Raw genomic sequence first — 22,214 nt, forward strand, 5'->3', positions numbered from 1 at the left:
AGTCATCTATAAGTGGTTGCAAGTACACATCAATCTTGTGTCTTGGATCTGATGGACCTGGAATTAAAACAGTTAAAAACATAAATTCTCTCTTCATGCACATGCCAGGAGGAAGATTATAGGGAGTTAAGATAATCGGCCAACAAGAGTAAGTCTTCCCAAATTGACCAAAAGGATTAAACCCATCTGAACATAATCCCAATCTGACATTCCTAGGATCCTGATTAAATTCTGGATGCATTCTATCAAAATGCTTCCACGCTTCACCATCAGATGGATGACACATGACATTTGGGTCCCTTTGATTCTCACTATGCCATCTCATGTGACATGCACTGGCCATTGAAGAATATAATCTTTTTAGTCTTGGAATGATTGGAAAGTACCACATTTTTTTAACAGGAAACTTCTTTTCAACCCCCCTCCTATTAACCGTCAAGGAAGCCCACATTGATAGCAGATGGACCAGTCTATCCCGCACTCTTACAAGAACTTAATACATTGGTCTGCACCCGCCTCGCAGCACTAGTTTTTAAAGACACACTTAAATTTGAAAATAAATATAGTTTTTTCTCTTAAAAAGAGTCAATTACACTCAATTATATATTTTTAAAAAAAAAATCTTAATGATTCTCTAACAAATACTCAATTACAAAAATTTTAACACAACCAAATAAATTTTTGACATAAATGAAAAGAAATTTTGGATTACACTTTTAGGATTAATTTGGTTTGGGTTGGCCTTGGTTAGTAGTTGTGGGTTTGTAGGTCAACCCATGAACCCCGTCATCCAAACCCACACAGCTTGTGGATTATGCTGGACGGACCCAAAATCTTGCATAGCCATGGATTTTATAAAAAAAAATGGTTTGTCGTCTGCGCGAACCACAGGCCCTGTTATCCGATCTATGGACCCAAACCTGTTTACCCACCCCTACTTAAAATCACCGACTAAAATAGTGAATTAAAAAAAAATAGGAGGACTAATTTGGAGAAATTATAGGTAAAATAGGGGGACATATTTTGCAATTAAGCCTTAAATTAAAGTAAATTTGGGATTTTAGTAAATGCATATATTACGCATTGCAACTTATTGGGCCTTGTTCAATGCACATGTTGTACTAAAGTCAAATTGGGTCTTCATCAATGCATAAATTTTACTTATGTCATATTTAAACTTATTGAATAATTGGTGTTACACTTATACCTTATATTTAATTTTGAATTACTTAATTTTATAAATTTTGATATTCATATATTTTCAGAATATATTATCATTTTTAAATATTTATTTTGTAAAAAACACAAATTAAAAGACTAATGATAAGTATGGCTTATTTATCTTAATCAAATAATGTAAATATTATATTCTTAATTGAAAAATATTACTAATATACTAATTTCAATATTTTCTAGTACAAAATATATTTAAGTGCATTATATATTTATTACAATTTATCATAAATAAAAATTTTGTTACTTCACTTATAAAGAAAAAAAAGTTATTTCAGTCGCTAATTCGGTCGCTAACCTGAAAACTTTAATATCATCAGCAATCATATAGCCATCGAAATTGCTTCGGTTGCTAGCTATAATCTTCATATAGCCACCGAAATTGCTTCGGTTGCTATCTTCAACTACATTTCGGTCGCTATTTCAGTGGCTAAAGTACTCTTGTTTTTTTTACATATGCAGGAATCGAAATAAGTATTTAGCGACCACTCATTTCGGTCGCTAATTCAGTTGCTGACACATGTTACACATCATGATCAATTTCGGTCGCAAATTCCGTCGCCAATTGCAACGCTAACTTTGTGGTCACTAATTCGGTTGCTAACAGCGACTGAAATTTTTCGGTCGCTAATTTCGGTTGCTAAATTGTATTTTTCTAGTAGTATACGTGCAACTTTTTTTATCCACAAATATTAATTTGTTTATGAAAAAATTTCAACTATGGCTTTTTTACTTTTTTTCTTCTTTATTCACTACCAACTTAACTTTATAATCCTTTATTACATGCAACTTAGTAACGATTTTACGCTTCATATCCTGTCTTTGATCAATTTGACATATCTCATGCTGGATAGAAAATTTCAATTTCTTGTTTATATATAGCTCTCATCATATCTAGTTCTCAAACCAGGGATTAAGCCTCTTGACCATGTCTCAATTCATTCCAAGTCTAAAACCATGCATCAATGAGAGATGTCATCAGCCAAGAAAGGTTCATGAAGTGGTTTTCTTCCTTGCCCTTTACTGTATTGCATTGGGAACTGGAGGATTCAAACCGTGCTTAGAAAGCTTTGGAGGTGATCAATTTGATGATGACCACTTTGAAGAACGAAAGAAGAAGATGTCTTTCTTCAACTGGTGGACCTTTACACTGTTCGTTGCAATGCTGTTTGGGGCAACAATGATTGTTTATGTTCAGGACTTTGTCAACTGGGGAGTTGCTAGTCTCATCCTCACTATTTTTATGGCTCTAAATATCATTGCTTTCTATGTGGGGAAGACTTTGAAGGAAACCCTTTCATGCCAATTCTACAAGTCCTAATTGTAGCCATAAGGAAAATAAATTTGTCTTTACCTTCAAATCTTGCTTTATTGCATGAAGTCCCAAAGTTAGAGAATTCTCAAGGAAGGCTTCTAAGCCATACTAGCAGGCTCAGGTATCAAATGTTTACCTTAACGATTTTATATAATTTAGTTATATCATTCATAGAAGACTTTAATTCTTTTCAAGATTTCGTGTACATATGTCAGTGGATTTCATGGTATATATTTTTCAATGTATAAAAAGACATTTATTAATATTTCATCAAATTAATTCATCAAAAAAAAAAGTTTCATCAAAGTATAAAATAATGACTAAAAAAACTATGTAAAGGATGACAAAATCATAATTGCTACCTCTAATTTATTATTGCTGCACAAAATAATATTGTGTTTTTATATAATATATAATTAATAGCGTCACGATATGATCCTAATTTTTCCTTGTAATGCTCATTAATATTTACTATTATATATGGTTTAGCCTGATTTAATTTCTAAGAATTAAAAGCTCATTTTTATTGGATTTAGAAAAGAGGCACAAAGTAGGTAGCATGACACATGGAAGTATATGTATTAGATCGTTATAAACATTTTTTTCGTTATAACCTTACTATTTCAATATAAAAAAATCTATTCATATTTTTTAGGAATTAGTTTTCATGCCCTATAAATATACAAAGGTTTTTACTTTACTAATATTATAGAAAATATTTTAGATATGATTTTTAAAGTAAATATTATAAAAATAAATAATTTTAAATTATATGATAATTTATTATTGGATGAGGATGGGAATAAGAAATATGTCTCTAAAGCAAATGAAGAGTACTAACTATTACCGTAATAATTTATTTTAAATTGTTACTGCAATTCATGTCAACTTGTACTATATTGGTTAATTTTTGTACGAATTTGAAGATCAAAGATTCGTCTTGGATCTTTTGGCAGTGTACTAAATATCTTTTGGATGCTTAATGATTGATTGTCTTCACTTTTCAGGGGAATCATTGTGAAGGAAAAATCTATAAAATAATCTAGATTATGTTATCTGAGATGTTGCTGCCCCTAAATGGAGACTGAAACAACTATCTGATGCTTGAGTCTGAATTTCACATTATAAATATTTCTCCAATTTCTGGAGCAGCGCTGATTAATACTCTTTCTTTTTTTTTTTTTTGTTAAACTACCTCGTAGAATAAAGATGAAGACTTGAAAGATGCACAAAAGAGAAAAATCTCTCTCCTGATTCAAAAAGTAAGTGCCTTTGATTGCTATCTTATTACTAGTATTTTAGCTGTTATCTTACAAAAGGTCTTATAAGAATTTTCCTTCAATAAATCAAGGCTAGAATAGATAAGATAAATGAAATTCTTGAGATTGGATGTGGATGGGTTACTCTCTAATGCACCACTCAAGTTACAATTTTTTTTTATAATTAATAATGTTTTTATAATTTTTTAATAATATTGTCTTATTACTCCGATCTCTAGTAAGTAATAATGTTTTTATACAGCTCCTCCGCCAAAGAAGTCTAAGATAAATGAAGCAATGTCGTCTATTAGGTACTTTTCTATAATTAATATATATATATATATATATATATATATATATATATATATATATATATATATATATATATTTTCCACGTTCAATTTAATCAACTTATAACTAATTATTTAATCAATCATTTCATGTCAATTCTCACATGGGCTTGATAATTCATTTACTTAACAAAATTAACAAAGTTTACAACAAGTTGGTACCCACTGATAATATTAATTATTCTAACTCCTAATGATTATCAGAATGGTATCATGACCAATTCTTTTGAATCTTTGGGTGTGTGTCCTTTGTTCACATTCATTCTCCTCGTCGAGGAAAACTTGATCCCCAAGCTATCAAATGCATATTTGTTGGTTACTCCCCTACCCAAAAGGGATACAAGTGTTATCATCCTACCACAAAAAAGGTCTTTGTGTCTATTGATGTCACTTTTGTTGAAGCTGAATCTTTCTTTTCCCAACCTTATCTTCAAGGGGAGAACTCATGCATGGAACATAAGGATGATTTGTTCAAGAATCTTTCATTCATCTCCCCAAGAAAATCTAAAATACTTGAGTCAAGTCCTATACACATTTCTTCTAGTTCTATACACACTCCCCTTGCCTCTACTTTGAGTCCAAAGACAACCAGAACACAAACTCCAAGTGTTGCCTGTCCACTACAAGTTTACACACAAAGGGCAAAACCTATTGTCCAACCTGTGCAAGTTCCAGATTCTGAACTAATACCTAAAACTAAAACTAATGAGACTGTCTTGAAAGAGTAGAATATACTCATTGAAACTGATGGGATTATTTTGGAGGAGTAGAATATGCCCATTGATGTTGAGGATTTTCTAATTGCAATAAGGAAAGGAGTTAGAACATGTACACACAGGCCAAGGTATCCATCATCTCTCTTCATGTCCTATGATAAACTTTCCAGCAATCATAGAAGTTTTCTTACTCATTTAAACACTATCATTATCCTAAAAACTGCTAATGAAGCACTAGATAACAAAGAGTGGAGAGAAGCTATGAAAATTAAAATGGATGCACTAGAGAAAAATTAAACTTGGGAGTTAGTAGAGCTTCCTAAAGAAAAGAAACTTGTTGGTTGTAAATGGGTATTCACTGTTAAATATAAGGCAAATGGGACACTAGAAAGGTATAAGGCAAGGTTAGTAGCTAAGAGGTATACTCAAACGTATGAGATTGACTACCTTGAGACTTTTTCTCCTGTTGCAAAAATGAACACTATTAGAATATTGTTATCTATAGCAACTAACTATGGATGGAGTTTCTAGCAATTTGATGTCAAGAATGCTTTCCTACATGGCAACCTTGAAGAGGAAATTTACATGGAGGTACCACTTGGGTTTAACTTTGAGAAAGGAAAGGTTTGTAAGCTAAGGAAGGCTCTCTATGGATTGAAACATTCCCCTAGGGCTTGGTTTAGCATGTTTGCTATAGTGATGAAGGCAATGAGGTATAAACAAAGTCAAGGAGATCACACTTTGTTCATTAAGTATTCAACTTCAGGGTGAGTTACTGCACTAATTGTCTATGTGGATGATATAATTGTAACAGGGAATCACCAAGCAGAAATAGACATCCTAAAGGAGTGTTTGATAAGAGAGTTTGAGATTAAAAAGCTAGGCAAATTAAAATACTTTCTTGGCCTTGAAGTGGCACATTCTCGTCATGGTATTTTCATCTCCCAACATAAATATGTGCTGGATTTATTATCTGAATCTGGTAAATTGGGATGCAAACCAGTAGAAACTCCTATTGAGCAAAATCATAAACTGGGTGAATATATGTTGAAGATGCAACCGTGGACAGAGAATCCTATCAAAAACTAGTTGGAAAACTAATCTATTTATCTCATACTAGGTCAGGCATAGCTTATGTAGTGGGAGTGGTAAGTCAGTTCATGCATAATCCCAAAGAAAATCATCTTAGAGTTGTTTATCGCATTCTGCAGTATTTGAAAGGTACTCTTGGAAAGAGAATTTTATTTTTAAAAAGGGGGAGGAAATGACTTTGGAGGTCTATACAAATGCTGACTATGCTGGATCTGTAGATGATAGAAGATCCACCTCCGGATATTGCACTTTTCTTGGAGGAAACTTAGTAACTTGGAGGAGCAAAAAAATAAAAACATTATTGCAAGGTCAAGTGCAGAAGCAGAATTTTGGGCTATGGCCTTAGGAATTTGTGAACTCCTATGGATGAAAATAATTCTAGATGACCTAAAGATTGAGTGGAATGGACCTATGAAGCTATACTGTGATAACAAGTCAACAATAAACATTGCACATAATCCAGTGCAACATGATAGGACCAAGCATGTTGAAGTAGACAAACACTTCATAAAGGAAAATTTGGATTATGGGATAATTTGTACACCATTTGTATCCAAAGGAAATTAGCTAGCAGATGTTCTAACAAAAGGATTAAGTGGCTCTACATTTCAATCTATTGTTAGCAAGTTCGGAATGGAAACATCCACCCACCACCTTGATGGGGAGTGTCAGAATCTCACTATATATTTTATTTCCATTTATAGATAGGATTTAAATCCCATTATTAGGATAGTTGATTAGCTACATATTTTGTATTTATGACTAGAAATCATTAACCCTTAATTATAGAAATTAAAAGTGGGTACAATGATGAGCATTATTTTAGGAGTTTCTTTTTTTAGATTACCTTATTATATTTAAGAACACATGTTCTTATATCAATATGAATCAGAAAATTATCCTCTAACAAATATCTTGTTTTTTCTTGCACCAAACCCATTCGTTCTAGCAAACCAATAATAAAATAGGTAAGCCATGTCAAGACTTACAAATTAAAGTTTCTTCGCATCAGTAGGAACCATGGTACTCAACTCCAAACTATATATGTCATTTATAAAATGAATAATGATAACATTATCTGACCCATCACTCTCACATCCCTCAAATGATTCCATTGAACATGCATCATCATCAATAAATTCAACATCAAAAGATTCACTATCACTCCCATCTTCCATATCCCCATTTTCCATATCATAAGAAATATCATCCAAAACCTTTTAAAAAACAAAATAAAAAATTCACACCTATTTACAATAAATAATTGTCACCCAAAACTAAATTGATGCCCAATAACAAACAACAATCCATTACAACACTCAACAAAAAATAAAAATTACCTCATCGTTATGGAGCTAGATTGGCTTGACTCGGTTAAGGAACATTCATCAACTTTGCTAAAATCCATGGAAAATCCCATAACAAATACCTCACCAAAAAGTCCACATAAAAAAAAAGGTCTTAAGCTGTCGACCACATCAACATACTCATCCAAAAATTACATATCGTACTTAGTCTCCTAACGAAAAAAACAATCTTCGCGCCAACCTCACAATTGCTCTTTACCTTCTGAGTGCTGCTAGGTGCACCCAGCATTATTGCTAGTGCACCCAGCACTTATTGTGAAAAGTCACAAATGCTCTTATTATTCTTTTTTTTAAAAAAAGCCTCTTCTTCTTCTTTTTTTCCCTCCCGCGAGACTCTTCTTTTTCTTTCTTTTCTACGAGCGTCTTCTCCTTCTTTCTTCCGCTGGCGGCCCTTTCTTCCTCCTTCCTCATTCTTCCACAAGTCGTTCTCCGGCGCGAGGTAGTTGTGCTTCTCCAGCGCGAGCTACTGCTTCTCCCTCCTTCGAGTGCGCTTCTTCCATTCTTCCACGAGGTTCTGCTCTTCTGTTCTTCATCGAGGTAAGCTTCCATTGTCCCTTTTCTTGTTTGTTATTGCTTGCATTGTTGCTTCCAGTGTTGCCGGCCATGGCGTAAACGGAAAGTTGTTGTGCATACTTTACCGATCACCTGATCCGTAACCATGTTCCGGATCAAGTTGATCCAGAAGATGCTTACGGATCAAGTTGATCCGTAAGAATCTTCTGGATCAAGTTGATCCAGAACATGCTTACGGGTCAGGTGATCCGTAAAAGTCACAACTTCATTTTAATTAGGAATTTTGGTGTTTTTATTTACATATCCATGTGAAAAATTGCCTGTTTATGTTCATTCAAGGTTAATTTAATTCCCTCAACTATTTAGGAGTTTTTATTTAGGTCTCTAAACTAAAAAAATAGTAATTGTGTCGTTGATCTTGTAAAATATTTGTAATTGATCTCTTAAGATTTTTAAAGCCACCACAAATTGTCATTTTCTGACAATTCCATGCTATTAAAAGGCTTCAAAATAGAAAAGCATATTTTAAACAAAAATGTGGCTGCTCCCAAGTAAGGCCTGTACCCAAGTGCCAAAGATATGCTTTTTTTATAGTTCAATTAGTTGAGAAGTCTTGTGCCTTAAGCCCATGAGGACATGAACAAGCTTATGACCTTTGTCACTTGAGAGCCAAAGAAAAACCATACAATTCTTGTGATATAAATAAATCTTGTGATATTCAATCATCACTATCATAATTTTGTAGGAATGTAACAAAATTTGGTGGTATTCTAAAATTGTTGAGACTATCTAGCAATTTCACCCAAGATTATGACATTTTAGTATAATATATAATGTCACACCTATCTAGCAATTTCATCCAAACTGTTGAAACTTTTCTAAACTCTCATTCTTTCTTTTTTAGTGGATAGTTAAACTTTTCTTTATCCCATCACATATAATTCCTTCTCTCTTATTGAAGGTTGTCCAGACATTGGTATACTTAGTCATCTTTTCTTTCAATTCTACATAGCTTCTCTATGATAGGCTAAAAGATCTTGCTAGTTTTTCTTTTTTTTTTTTTTTGCTTTTATCAATTTGTTTAGATAAGGAATCTTCATCTTCAATATCACTAGTTAATTAACAAAGACCATACTTTTGAATATGTTGTTCAAATCCAAGAGGAAGAAGGAGTAGATGTTAATGTATGAAGTGCTAGTATATCTTTGAGAGGAAAGGGATTTTGCTTTTTTATTGGGATAATCTATGAGAAGTTGTCTTCTGTTTTGAATGTTGATCGGTCATTCTTTATCTAGTTGCTCCAAAAATTATAGGTTGAACCAAATGAATAAGCATAAAGCTTGACCATTCCACATAAGTGAGGCTTCTATTTGCCAAAAGATAAGGAGTATTAATTGTTAACATTGTCTGAAAATAGTGCTCATCAACATAACATTTGTGTGGTTTGCAGAATTCTTTGAGCTTAGGATAGTAAGTATTGTCTTCAACTATCCTAAGAGCTAGTTCTCGGTTAATTTCAAACCACTAAGAGCCTTTTCGCCAGTCACTCATGTTGATTTCAAATTATTTTGTTCGTTATTAGAAGCATATTCCCCCAATGAGTCAGAAAAGTGTACAAAACCTATTAAAACATGCACACCTCACTGAAAAATGATACAATAAACAAACAATTTATAAAGACTAAGGATAAGATCATGAACAAAGCATGAGCCAGGAACCCAAGGATCAAGAGGGAATAAAGGATCATCAAGAAACAATATGGAGTTGCTTCCATTTCAAGAAGATTAATTTCTTCTTTCTTTGGCTTTGTTCATCTAATATCAATAATATTCGGATCCATAACCAATTTCCATTCAATCATATAGTGTACTGAATAAAAACTAACCCGATAAAAGCCTAACATGTGTAGCCTTTCTTGACATGCCTTTCTTGAAAGCCTGACAGCTTGCGCGACTTTCAGTCAATGAAATTTGCGTTAGACCAATGAAATTTGAGTGAATGAAATCGGTGATTGAATTTGCGTCACTCATTTGCAGATCATGGTTAGGACCAGAGGATTAGGTCGTGCCTTAGGTCAGGTTACTGGCAGAGGTGTGGGCAGAGGAGATCGTGATGATTCTGGTGATGCTCCGCAGCGTCGACGGCCTACTGCATCTGCACAGAGGCAGCGGGTCGCTGTGACTGCGACGCACGATGAGCCAGTCATCCCTGCGCCAGATGTTCAGGATGACCCGATGGAGGCACCAACTGCTGCAGAGGACATTGTGGCAGACATTCCTGCGGACACAGGCATAGAGGCTGCTGAGGACGAGCATAAGGGATTTTCGGGTGGTCCGAGTGACCCATCCGTGTTTACCCTGTATGCGAATCACGTTTCTTGCAGCGTATGGACGAGAGAGGTATTTATACTATTTATTTTTAGTTACTTGTAAATTATACTTTATGATTAAAATTAGTTTTCCTTTAAATGATTATTTTAACGAATTTTGCGTTCCTTTATACTTCAATTCAGGAGCGTCCTGAATTGAAGCTATCCTCTCATGGGAGGAAGGTCCACAATTTAGGCAGGCATGTCCCTGCCATTGAGGAACTTGTTGTTGGTACAGGACTAAGTCCTCTGATCGCGTGTTCGGTAGACACCGGCGATCAGGGACTTTTGTCCGTGTTTGTGGAGCGGTGGCACCGGGAGACGTCTAGTTTCCATCTTTCGGTGGGAGAGCTCACCATCACGTTGGACGACGTCTCCTCGCTTCTCCATCTTCCCGTGATTGGCGACTTACACGCTTTTGAGCCCTTGCATGTGGACGATGCGGTTCAGATGCTGGTGGACTTGTTGATGGTCTCTCCAGAGTCTGCTAGGGCTGAGACAGCCCAGTGTCACGGACCGTACGTACGCCTGCAATGGGTACATGATATATATGAGTGTCGATGCCAGGCAGGTCATTGGACAGTTGCGGCTCGCACATATCTTCTTCACCTTCTGGGTTGCACTCTGTTCGCTAACAAGAGTGCAACCAATGTCCATGTTGTCTACTTGGAGGCCCTTCGTGACCTCAGTATGACGGAGAGGTACGCTTGGGGAGTGGCTACTTGGGTGCATATGTACGACCAGCTGAACGATGCATCTATGAGCCACAGTTGACAGCTTGGCGGTTACATCACACTGCTGCAGGTAACAAATATGTTTTTTATTCGTTCAGCCTCAACAATGTTCAACTTTAAATTTTGTTACACTTTCATTATTAATGTTTATAATTTTGATGTTACATCTATAGTGCTGGATTTACGAGCACTTTCCGTCGGTCGCGGACTCCACTGCTTATCAGGAGTACGACGAGGATTCTCCGCGTGCGTGTAGGTGGATTGCGACCAAGAAGACCGTGAAGAGCATTCGTACGCTGACGTACAGGGAGCGCTTGGACAGACTCCAGATTCTGGATGTCTGTTGGATCCCTTATGGGGAGCACCGAGAGGTCCGGAACTTCCACGTCAGATCATGTTATTCCGGTCTCTTGCGCTGGGGGCCTGTTGTTGTTTATTACCGATCGGAGAGGGTCGTGCGGCAGTTTGGCTACACGCAGACCATTCCTGCTCCTTCTGTCGATTCATGGGTCTCGTATGATGATATACACGACAGGTGGATGCACTACGAGGATCATATCGTTCCAGCAGGTGAGGTGTGGATTGTGCCAGGCCAGTGTTCTAGTGACTACATGGACTGGTTCTTCCGCATCTCCCATCCTTTCATGACACCAGGCCACGCATTAGATCCTCTGCATCATGGTCACGCCCCGCAGCCCCGAGTCGTCCCTCAGGCCCCGCAGACGGATATCCCTCGCGTGCCGGAGCCAGGAGCATCGTCGACATCTGCGAAGGAGCCTAGACATGCAACGGTAAGTAATATTAATAATTTACATCATTTACCTCAATATTTACATAATAATTTGTGTAATCAGTTTGTTTTGTATGTAACAGGAAGTTTGTGATGACATTGCTGAGAGGTTGGAGCGCCATCTGAGTCTAGGGGTGGTCACGCCTGGCTCATCGACACATGAGGTGATCGAAGAATGCCTCAGGTTGGCCAGGAGTGTGACACAGGACCATCTTGTATATGTTAGGTCTAGACGCAGGCGGCGCACGGATTAGGCGTAGTTTATGTGCATATTTTATATTGATATTCCATGTATATACAGATATTGTACATGAACTCATTTCATGAGTATTGTTGGTTTTATTTATTTTCATTAGTAATGTTAGTTTTATTTATTTCCATTTGTGTCTATATACACGCGTGTTATTAAAATGGTCTAGTTAACTTAGTTTACCAACTAATAAAAAATAATTTGAAATATAACTTTAAATATAATTGAAATAAAGAAGTTGAAAAGGGTGTAAAAAAAAATTAAACAAAAAATGGACATCATTCGTTATCTAAGATCCTTATTTTATATAACGTACTAATATTTTTAAATTCTCTTATAATTACTATTTTCCCACTTATACTAATGATCATGTAAAAAATGTATTATAAAGTAGTTAGTATTTTAATTTTTAATATAATACTAATTATTTTTTTTATATTCTTTATAATATTAATGATATGATTAATTCTTTATAATATTATCTTTTATGTATTTATTGATTTTTATTAATATGTATAAAATAACCTTTAATAATAATTATAATGGGACTGGGTAAGTTTTTTAATATCATCTTCTAAACAAATTTATTCTAAAAAAATATATTAAAAAATTAATTATTTATAATAAATAAATATTTATAAATATATTATAATTAATAAAATGAATAAATATATTTAATTATATTATAAATAAATATGTTGTATCTTTAAAGTATATTTTAATTATTTTTCCTCTTACGGATCAAGTTGATTCGGAAGTCACTTACGGATCAAGTTGATCCGTAAGTCTCTTACGGATCAACTTGATCCGTAAGAGGAAAACCAAACAAGGGAAATTTTGCCATTTTTTTAGAATGTTGGGTGCACCAGCAATAATGCTGGGTGCACCTAGCAACACTCTTACCTTCTTTGACCTACAAATAACAGAGCTGCCCACAAAAAGTACCTTCCAGTCACAAACACACCCTCACCCACCAAATTGCCACTCTAGATCTTCCTAAATCAACACAAATACAACACCACCACCACCACAAAGATATACTTTTTTAATATTTTAAATCCTCCCTTCCTCCTACCACATTATTCACGGGGCACAGATGTCATTTCCATTATTTTAAAAAGGGGTGTAATAGTAATTTCAATTTTTGAAATAAAATATAAAAACAAAGAAATCAATATTTTAATCACTTATACAATATTTTCATACTTCACCATGGAGGACCATTTCAATACTTCTTTACCGTAGAAGCGCCCAATTTTCTTTCCCACAACAGGCGCAAAAAAGATTCCACTGTTGGACAAATGTTTGCCATTTGCTATTATACCCTTATTTGTACGTTCTTTATTAGTTTATTATGTGCCTTCAACTCATGCAATCTATAGATGATTAGAAATTAACTATAAAAATCATCGTCCATGGGTAGGGCCTGCGATTTGTTGAAAAAATATATTCTCATCCACCACCAGTGTTTATTTTGCATTGAAGAACACAAAAATTGCTGCACTTTTTTTTTCATCACCTACACAATATTTTTTTTTCCTATCTCTTTCTCGTTAATAGTACTTTGGATGTCTAAACATCATTTTTGAAAAGAAAAAAAAAGAAATATATTAATCACTGAGAAATTGCATGAGGATATTCAGGTTGTGCTAGTGTTGGCAAATTGACCTAAATGGGTCACTTTTACAAACTAATTACCAAATAGGATCCTTTCTTAAACTATTTACGTAGGGGGTCTGTTTTTACATGCATCCCGCTACTGGCATTGGCGATACAGGGAAGTCCTGCAATTGGCATTGGCAATACAGGGAAGCTGCCACTGGCATTGGCACATGCTGCTGACGTGGAGGGTGTTTCGCCATTGGCACTAGCGAAACACGTGAAGATAGGGTTTAGCCAGCAGCTTTGGCGAAACAGCTGCTGGTTTCAGAGGTGTAGGTGTGCAGGTGAAGGAATCTTGGGAGCTGCGCACAGAGGGTATCGTTAGCATGGATGGCTAAACCAATGTGCATTGCCTTTAAATAGCAAAACTTGGTGGTGCCTTCATACGTTAAAAAGCTTCAGTTCTTCAATTCTTCACGTTTCAAAGTTCATCTAGAAATTATCTATCTGAGGTAATAATTTATTTGTTACAATACATTTATAAATTATTTATTTGAAGTTATAATTTTTTGTTAGAATGCATTTAGAAATTATTTATTTGAATGCATGGGTTGCCTTTTAAATAGAAAAACCTTGATTGTGCCTTCAAAATTTGTACGTTAGAAAGCCTTCAGTTCTTCAAGTTTTAAAGTTCATTTAGAAATTATTTATCTGAGGTCATAATTTATTTGTTACAATACATTTATAAATTATTTATTTGAAGTTATAATTTTTTGTTAGAATGCATTTAGAAATTATTTATTTGAATGCATGGGTTGCCTTTTAAATAGCAAAACCTTGGTGGTGCCTTCAAAATTTGTACGTTAAAAAGCCTTCAGTTCTTCAAGTTTCAAAGTTCATTTAGAAATTATTTGTTTGAGGTAATAATTTATTTGTTACAATGCATTTATAAATTATTTATTTGAAGTTATAATTTTTTGTTAGAATGCATTTAGAAATTATTTATTTGAATTAATAATTTTTTGTTAGAATGAAGTAATAATCTGAAGTTTGCCCAAACAGTTTTTTAATTATTTATTTAAAGTTTTCTTAGTATTTTTTGTATATAGTTGACCAGTGAAACCAACGCGCTGCTCCCTATATTCCCTCACCTGCACGCTGACCTCTAAAACTAGCAGTTGTTTCGCCAAAGCTGCTGGCTAAATCCTATCTTCACGTGTTTCGCCGGTGCCAATGGCGAAACACCCTCCACGTCAGCAGCATGTCGCCAATGCCAGTGGCGGCTTCCCTGTATCACAAATGCCAGTAGCAGAACTTCCCTGTATCGCCAATGCCAGTAGCGGGATGCATGTAAAAACAGACCCCCTACATAAATAGTTTATGAAGGGACCCTATTTGGTAATTAGTTTGTAAAAGTGACCCATTTAGATCAATTTGCCTGCTAGTGCTTGTCCTTTTCTTAGTAAAGATCAAGAGCTCTTTATTTGCATATCCTCCTTTTGCTTGTTTTGGTCCTGACACAATAAACAATAGACCACACTTTGTTTTTTCCATTCACCGCGCTATTTTTTTTTCAATGGCTCACTAACCACTCTCACAAATGGACAACATGAGACAGAAAGAGGGTTCACTCTTAACTCACGCACCATAAGAGGCTCACACTACTCAACACAAGAGACTCTCAACTCCTCCCTCGCATAATACAAAATGGCAACAAACCACCACTGCACAACATTAGAAAACCCACAAGCCACCATGGATTTGTCCATGTCCTTTTGACCTCCACGACCACCTTAGAACACAAAGCTTAGATACACATCTGAAATCACATTTTCGCAGAGAAAATAACTTGGTTTCTTTTTTAAAGTCTCCAACATTTGAATAAACAACGACGGTCTATTCTTCCATATGCCAACATCTCAGTCGTGTATGTTTCTTACTTTTATGTAAACATATGACTTGACTTGACTCGTCTTGAACGACTGCTCTATTTGGATCATGCACTCCCCCCAACCCACACTCCTCCCTCAATCTATCACCATCGATCAACACAACACTGCTCTGAACTGAGGCTACTGGGGCTGGATATAATTCTCAATGGCTTCGATCTTCTTCATCAACTGCTTTGTGAAACTTGAGGGAGAAGAAACCAGAAAAGTAGTGTATTTTGTTACTTTGTTAATTTGTGTTGTGAGGTTGTGTACGTTCTGGTAAGGATTTTTAACAGATACCGGAGAATGGTTGCCTTATTATTCTATTACTTTTCGGGGATGTTGTTAAAATAATTGCATGGTTACTTGAATATCAGACATTTTCATATTATTCCAAGTTATAAAATTGCTAATATAAGTACGTGCAAAGATCTTATATCAATGGAAAGACCAAACCCTCAGGGATCATACCAATGTGGATTGATCAAACCAAGTCGAACCATCATGCTCGCAAACTCTGGTCCTTATATCAATGGCAAGCAGAGGTACGCCGTCAATGGTGTCTCATACAATGCACTAGATACCCCATTGAAACTAGTTGACTACTTCAACATCCCGAGAGTTTTCTATTTTGGAAGTATTCCTACCTATCCTAACGGGGGCAATAATGCCTATCTCCAAACTTCTATCATGGGGGATAATTTCCATGAATTCATGGAAATTTTGTTCCAAAATTGGGGACGATTATGTGCAGTCATAGCACATCGACAACTATTCCTTCTTTGTTGTAGGTTATGTCTTATCTTATATAGTTTGCATTGCATTTTAGCCATATAAGTGTAACAAACATATTGATTTGATGAGATGAATAATAGGTTTGGTAGCGGGCAGTAGACAACAAAGACAGTAGAGTACACTACAATCTGAGAGACGCAGTTGCTAGATGCACCACTCAGGTGTATCCAAGGTCATGGACTGCAATCTACATGTCTCTTGACAACATGCGAATGTGGAACAAAAGCTCCGAGAATTGGGGAAGGCAGTACTTCGGACAATAATTGTATCAATCAAAATAGAGTCCTATTTATAGCATAGACAAATGAAGTTTCTACAACTACATGAACATTGAAAACTTTCAAAGTTGTAAAAACCTACCAACGATCTACCTAGGTGCCAAGTATCAAAATTAAAAATCATGTAATAAATAAATTGGTCTTGAACTCACTTCCCAATTTCATTGCAGAGACAAACAAGGTGGACCATACAGGACCTTGGGCCAGTACCAGCTGGTTGCAAACATTAACTAAGTTCACTACTTACAACAAACAAGCCATATTAATAGTAAAAAATGTGTGCACATTCCATGAAGGTACAAAGTTAAAGGCAAAAATTAAAAGGGGCACACAAACCTTCGACGCTAGGGCAAGGCACGAAGTCGGGGCAACACGAGAACCACCTTTGAGATTGTGCGGCTGACCTCGGCAGGGCGGCATGACCATAATCTCACTGAGGGCACACGATGGTATCATAGAAATAACCTTGCAAATGATGTAAACCACTGTCCAGACTATAAACAACTTTGTAGGTTGTGAGCTTTATCTTCGAATTCAAGAATGTTAATGTTCAGAGGTAGTACTCTAACAATGCAAACAAACACGGAATGAATATTATTCACCAAACAAAACACATTTACAAAATTAAATACGGACAACTATTTTTTTTTCATTAACAATGACAGTTTTCTTCTATAACCCGTCTTTAATAAAGTCTTCCATTTACAAAAGTGTCATCACGTCCTACCTACAAAGACGGTTGTGTAAAGATATCATAGTTATATTTGCATTTATTACACAAATGTCACTGCGTCACATTCTAAGACGGTTCCTTAGAACTGTCTTAGAATGTGCATCGTAAAAAAAGGTTTTTTAGTAGTGTTCCATGTCTTTTGATAGAATTGTCGTGAAAATTAATTATGTGCATTCTTGATATCTACCCAAAAACCTTTTTTTTTGTGAAATTAAGGGAAAGACCTCCAATAACCACTAAAAAAAATTGTACGGAAATTCAATAAAGGTTACATTAGTCATAACGGCAAGATCAATAAGCGAAGGAACAACATCAAAAATACGAAGCCTATCCTCAAAGGATTGAGCAAAACTAGCTAATGCATATGCAACTTGATTAGCTTCCCTATGAGCATGAGACCAAGAGAAACTACCTCTATTTGAAGGGGACCATAAGATATTATGGACAAGACCATAGCAAATGTGAGTTCTCGCACAACCATTGCGTAACAAATTAATAACTACCTGCAAATCGGATTCAACAACAAACCTTGTGCATCCTTGACTCCAAGCAATGTGGATGCCCAACAAAATGCCCCACAACTTAGCATGCACCATAGAACAATAACCTAATTTAGAAGTAAAGGCAAACAACACTCTTAAGCTAAACATCATCAACTTATATTATTTTACTTTATTCAAAATTATTTCCATGTCTTGTACTCCCTCCAGAAAATAACCAATAATAAAAAAAAAAGATCAACTTACTCCAAGAATAACTTTAAAAAAGTTCTATTATAGTTAATAATAATAATAATAATAATAATAATAATAATAATAATAATAATAATTTATGTGTGATGGATTAAAATATAAGTAAATTTTAATTAACTTTCTTCTTTTTAATGATATCATTTCTAAAATACGTTTCATTTAATTAGAATTTTATTTTCAACAACCTTCTCTTTTTCTAGCTATCCTATGAATAAAATTTAGAAAGTATTTAAAGAAATTAACTAATTTTTTATTAATATTATCAAAGTTAAATATAATGTTAACTTATTTTAATTAATATCAATCGGTTTTTATATATATATTTCAATCCAAAAGAAGTACTAGTAATGCCCAACAAAGCATTACAAAATAACATCTCTCATTCTACCAATTTTTTAACATCGCTCATTCCCTAGGTGGAAAAACTAAAAAGACATCCTGGGTTAGGGGTGAGCAAAAATAATCGATCTTACTGTAAATCGAGAAAGCTTATTTAAAAATAATGCTTTTAGGCGATCAAATTGGGGCTTCTGATTGCGATAGCTAAAAAAAATCGATTAGAAACGAATAATTTGGGAGGATGCTGTTTTGAAAATAAAAAACCATTTATGTCTGCCCCCGACAAAACCCAAAACACAACTAGCTTAATTTTTTTAATTGCATACTGCATAGCATTCATGTGCTACGAGCATATGATTATGCACTCTATGCCAAGGCTTAACAAATGACAAGGCATTTCTCTTTATCTTGAATACTTTCATGATACCTTTTTTCTTTCTCCTTTTTTTTTATTTCACTGTTCTCCCATTTGTAACCCAACCAAGCCTCCGTCAAGACTAACATGTTATACAAGTATTCACCACCAACGCCAATCTTGGTCCCCTTCTCGAAAACGTCAATAATGTCTTCTTCAAAACCAACTGGTACACCACTAGTCAGTTCATCATCGACATCTTCTCTGACATCAACTGGTCTCCCTCGTTCACAGTTGCGTTCTTCATTATCTTCTATGCCAATGTCATATATAAACCCGCCGTAAACCACCTTACTAAACCACTACCCAACGAGCCTGAGTCTGACTAACATAAAGATGTTCACAGTCGACTATGATTTTGAATGACAGTGTTCTATTTTGGTCAGATTAAACATCTTAGGTTTAAATCTGACCAAAATCGACTGATTGACATCTTTTATACCTGAGTAAAGCTCTACTAGTACTTGAGTTGCATGCTATCATAGTCTTATCTTGACTTTAGTGTAAAGACCCACCTTGTCAGAATTTGAACCCTTTTATATAAAAAAAATAATTATGATTTTGAACAACCTGAAGAAAAATATTAAGGAAATAATGGATTTTTTAAAAAATAAATAACCGAATTCCTCCCACTTGCTATGTAGTTCCTATAAATAAGTTTCGAGATTCAAATAGTAAAACACACATTGAAAACTTAGGATAAAATATTTGCAACATTAAATGTGAAGTGGGTAGGATATTGACAGGTACAGATTAAATAATATACACTATATATATATATATATATATATATATATATATATATATATATATATATATTTCTAAAATCTGATAATTAAATAGTTTAACGATCAAACATAAAATACCCACATTATGTCAGATTTTATATTTCTCAAGTACCTGATGTACAATTATACTTAAAGATCGTTGGTTGAAACTAAGGCTTACAAAAAAAAACTATCTAGTGCGTTAATAAACACATGGTTTTAGAATTCAAAGCCATACAACTTCAAAATATAGGGTGGGTTGTTTAGAAGTCTCATGACTACAAGACCATGGAGATTTATATCATTTATCTATAAACAACTTAAAAATCAAAATTTCCAACAATGCAAGTCCCCCTAAAGTAGCATATAAATACGCAGAACATGACCAACACAAAAAACAAAATAACACTACTAAAAAAAATACTTTGAACATCACTATTTTAACATCAATTTTTGATAAAATCGATGTTAACGAATGAGTGGTGTCATTTTTGTAAATAAACTAATTTTGTTGACATCGATTTTTTTTAAAAAATGACGTTAATGTGGTGATATTAACATCGGTTATTAAAAAAACTGATGTTAACGTGACAATATTAACATCAGTTATTAAAAAACTGGTGTTATCGTGACAATGTTAACATCAGTTTTTGTAAAATCAATGTTGAGTTTTAATGTTGTGTTTTAATTTTCCTTTTATTAAAGCTTTCTCGTTTTCAACAACAATGGATCTTCTGACCCCCTGCAAGCTCATTGAGCGCTTCACCCTCGACCAGCTCCTTGGCATCCTTTAGGACACGGTGGTGCGCCACCTCGACGTCCTTGTTGTTGTGTGCACCATCGTGGACCACGACATCTCTCAGCGCAAGCTCTTCATCGGCGGCCTTGGCTAGGACACCACCGTTGATGGCCTCCACTTGCTCTTCTCCATCTTCGGTGACCTCGAGGAGGCCTTTATCATCCTCGATGGTACGCTTCTTGCCCTCTACAAGCCCAGCAAGCACATCAACGTCCGCATGATGGTGACATAGCTCGCCGCCACTAGGAACTCCGCAGTGAACACAAACCCCACTGATGTGGCTCTCTGTAAGATCTATGTTGCTAGGTTGCCGTCAGACATCCCTGCAGATAAGCTTCTCGTGCACTTCTCCATGTACGGTGAAATCGAAGAAGGGTCGTTAGGGTTTGATAAACAAACAGGAAAGTCAAAAGGATTTGCTATGTTTAACCCTCTACTTCTTTTTCAATCTCTTTTCATGGTAAACTCTCTCTATTTTAACTCTTTCATTTAACAGAAAGAAACAATGTTAAGTTCAACTTTTAACTCTCAGAGTTGAACTATGTTGCAAATGCTCATGTTTTCACTGCACCAAAATGCTCTCCCACCGCTCACTTTCCTTATCGGAATTTGGTTCCAACTCGAGCATCACTCATCGCTGGTTCCCCACTATGGAAGACATCTAGTTCAATTACGCTAGTGTCATTGCATTCCATTTACAATAATTACTACCTTTAACTTCATAATTGAATTCTTGGATAATTTAGTGATCTTGGGTTCTTAATTTCTCTAATATGTTAATTAAGAGAAAAATATAAAAAAATTGCATGTTAGTTAGGATTCAAAATAAAGTAGAACTCGTGAACTGGAACTTTTTGTAGAGTAGACTATATTAGAATTTTGTAGTTAGGGATTACTATAGGCCCCAACTTTCTTTGTTAATGTTTAGTACATCTTTTAGATCCTGGACTTAATTTTATCCCATTGGGAGACCTTGCCATCGGAGCAACCCTTTTATTTATCCAGAAGTATACAGGTAACCCTTATTTCTTGCATTTTCAGTGAAACACTTTTATAAAAATGTTTAAGGAAGTGGTTACTTATGTCTTGCAGTGCCATGATAATTGTATTTTCTCTCTCTGTGTGTATTTTCAGGTTGCTTCCTTTACTAGGGAAAATCAAGCTGTATCTAGTTTAAACAAATTTCTTGTAGATGCTTTCAAATAAGGAATTCATGAAGGTTCTATATATAGCTGGAGTGGTTCTAGGTTTGGGTTATTTTGTTATTTTCAGCAATAATGCTTTCATTGTATGGTTTAGTGCAAAGATGATAATGGAAAAGAACCCAATGGGCTGATTAGTGTGATTATTAATGTGCAATTGTTTCAATGTAAGTAGCATTTTTATTTTAATGTATTTCCTCTGCTCATGAAGTTTGATAGTTTATTTCTTTTTTATCAAAACAAATACAAACACACAATCACGACTCTAGAGATCAATAGATCCATAATTCAAGTTGTTGACATAATTTTTATTTATTTTTTCCATATCTTAGGTCTCTTGGACATGCATCCCCTAGCATGAGTGCTTTAGTTGTAGGTTTTACTGTAGCTTACAAAATGTTGTAGGTCAGTACTTTGCTTCAATATTTGAGACCATATTTTAGTTTTTTTTGAACCATTTTCGTTGCTCAAAAGATAATGAACTTAATATAATTTGACTAGGACCACAAAGACGTATTCAAAGAGGTTTGATCAATGATAATGAATTCCAACTAATATACCTTTTTCTTTTTGTTGTTAGGTGGAAAAAGGTTTGACCAAAGATGCTAAGGCAC

The 22,214-nt window shown here is 34.9% G+C and overlaps 1 protein-coding gene and 1 pseudogene across 1 annotated transcript; both read left to right on the plus strand.

Annotated features, from left to right (window-relative positions):
• Nucleotides 1–460: 460 nt before the first annotated feature.
• On the plus strand, nt 461–3,589 carry LOC114378729 (annotated as a pseudogene).
• A 6,295-nt stretch (nt 3,590–9,884) lies between these two features.
• Nucleotides 9,885–13,974, plus strand: LOC114378730 (protein MAIN-LIKE 1-like). Its single transcript, XM_028337363.1, has 5 exons — nt 9,885–10,244; nt 10,358–10,939; nt 11,121–11,738; nt 11,821–11,952; nt 13,765–13,974. Exons 1-5 carry the CDS (start codon nt 9,885–9,887, stop codon nt 13,972–13,974), a joined length of 1,902 nt encoding a protein of 633 aa, XP_028193164.1.
• The last annotated feature ends 8,240 nt before the right edge of the window (nt 13,975–22,214 follow it).

Source organism: Glycine soja, chromosome 12, assembly GCF_004193775.1.
Source record: "Glycine soja cultivar W05 chromosome 12, ASM419377v2, whole genome shotgun sequence".
In the NCBI taxonomy this organism is placed as follows: domain Eukaryota; kingdom Viridiplantae; phylum Streptophyta; class Magnoliopsida; order Fabales; family Fabaceae; genus Glycine; species Glycine soja.

Excerpts from the sequence above, each read along its gene's own strand:
- LOC114378730 (XM_028337363.1), top strand. The coding sequence starts at position 9,885 with ATGGTTAGGACCAGAGGATTAGGTCGTGCCTTAGGTCAGGTTACTGGC. Across the intron at positions 10,245-10,357 it reads GCAGCGTATGGACGAGAGAG|GAGCGTCCTGAATTGAAGCT; the intron begins GTATTTATACTA and ends ACTTCAATTCAG. Across the intron at positions 11,953-13,764 it reads GTGTGACACAGGACCATCTT|GGAAGTCCTGCAATTGGCAT; the intron begins GTATATGTTAGG and ends TTGGCGATACAG.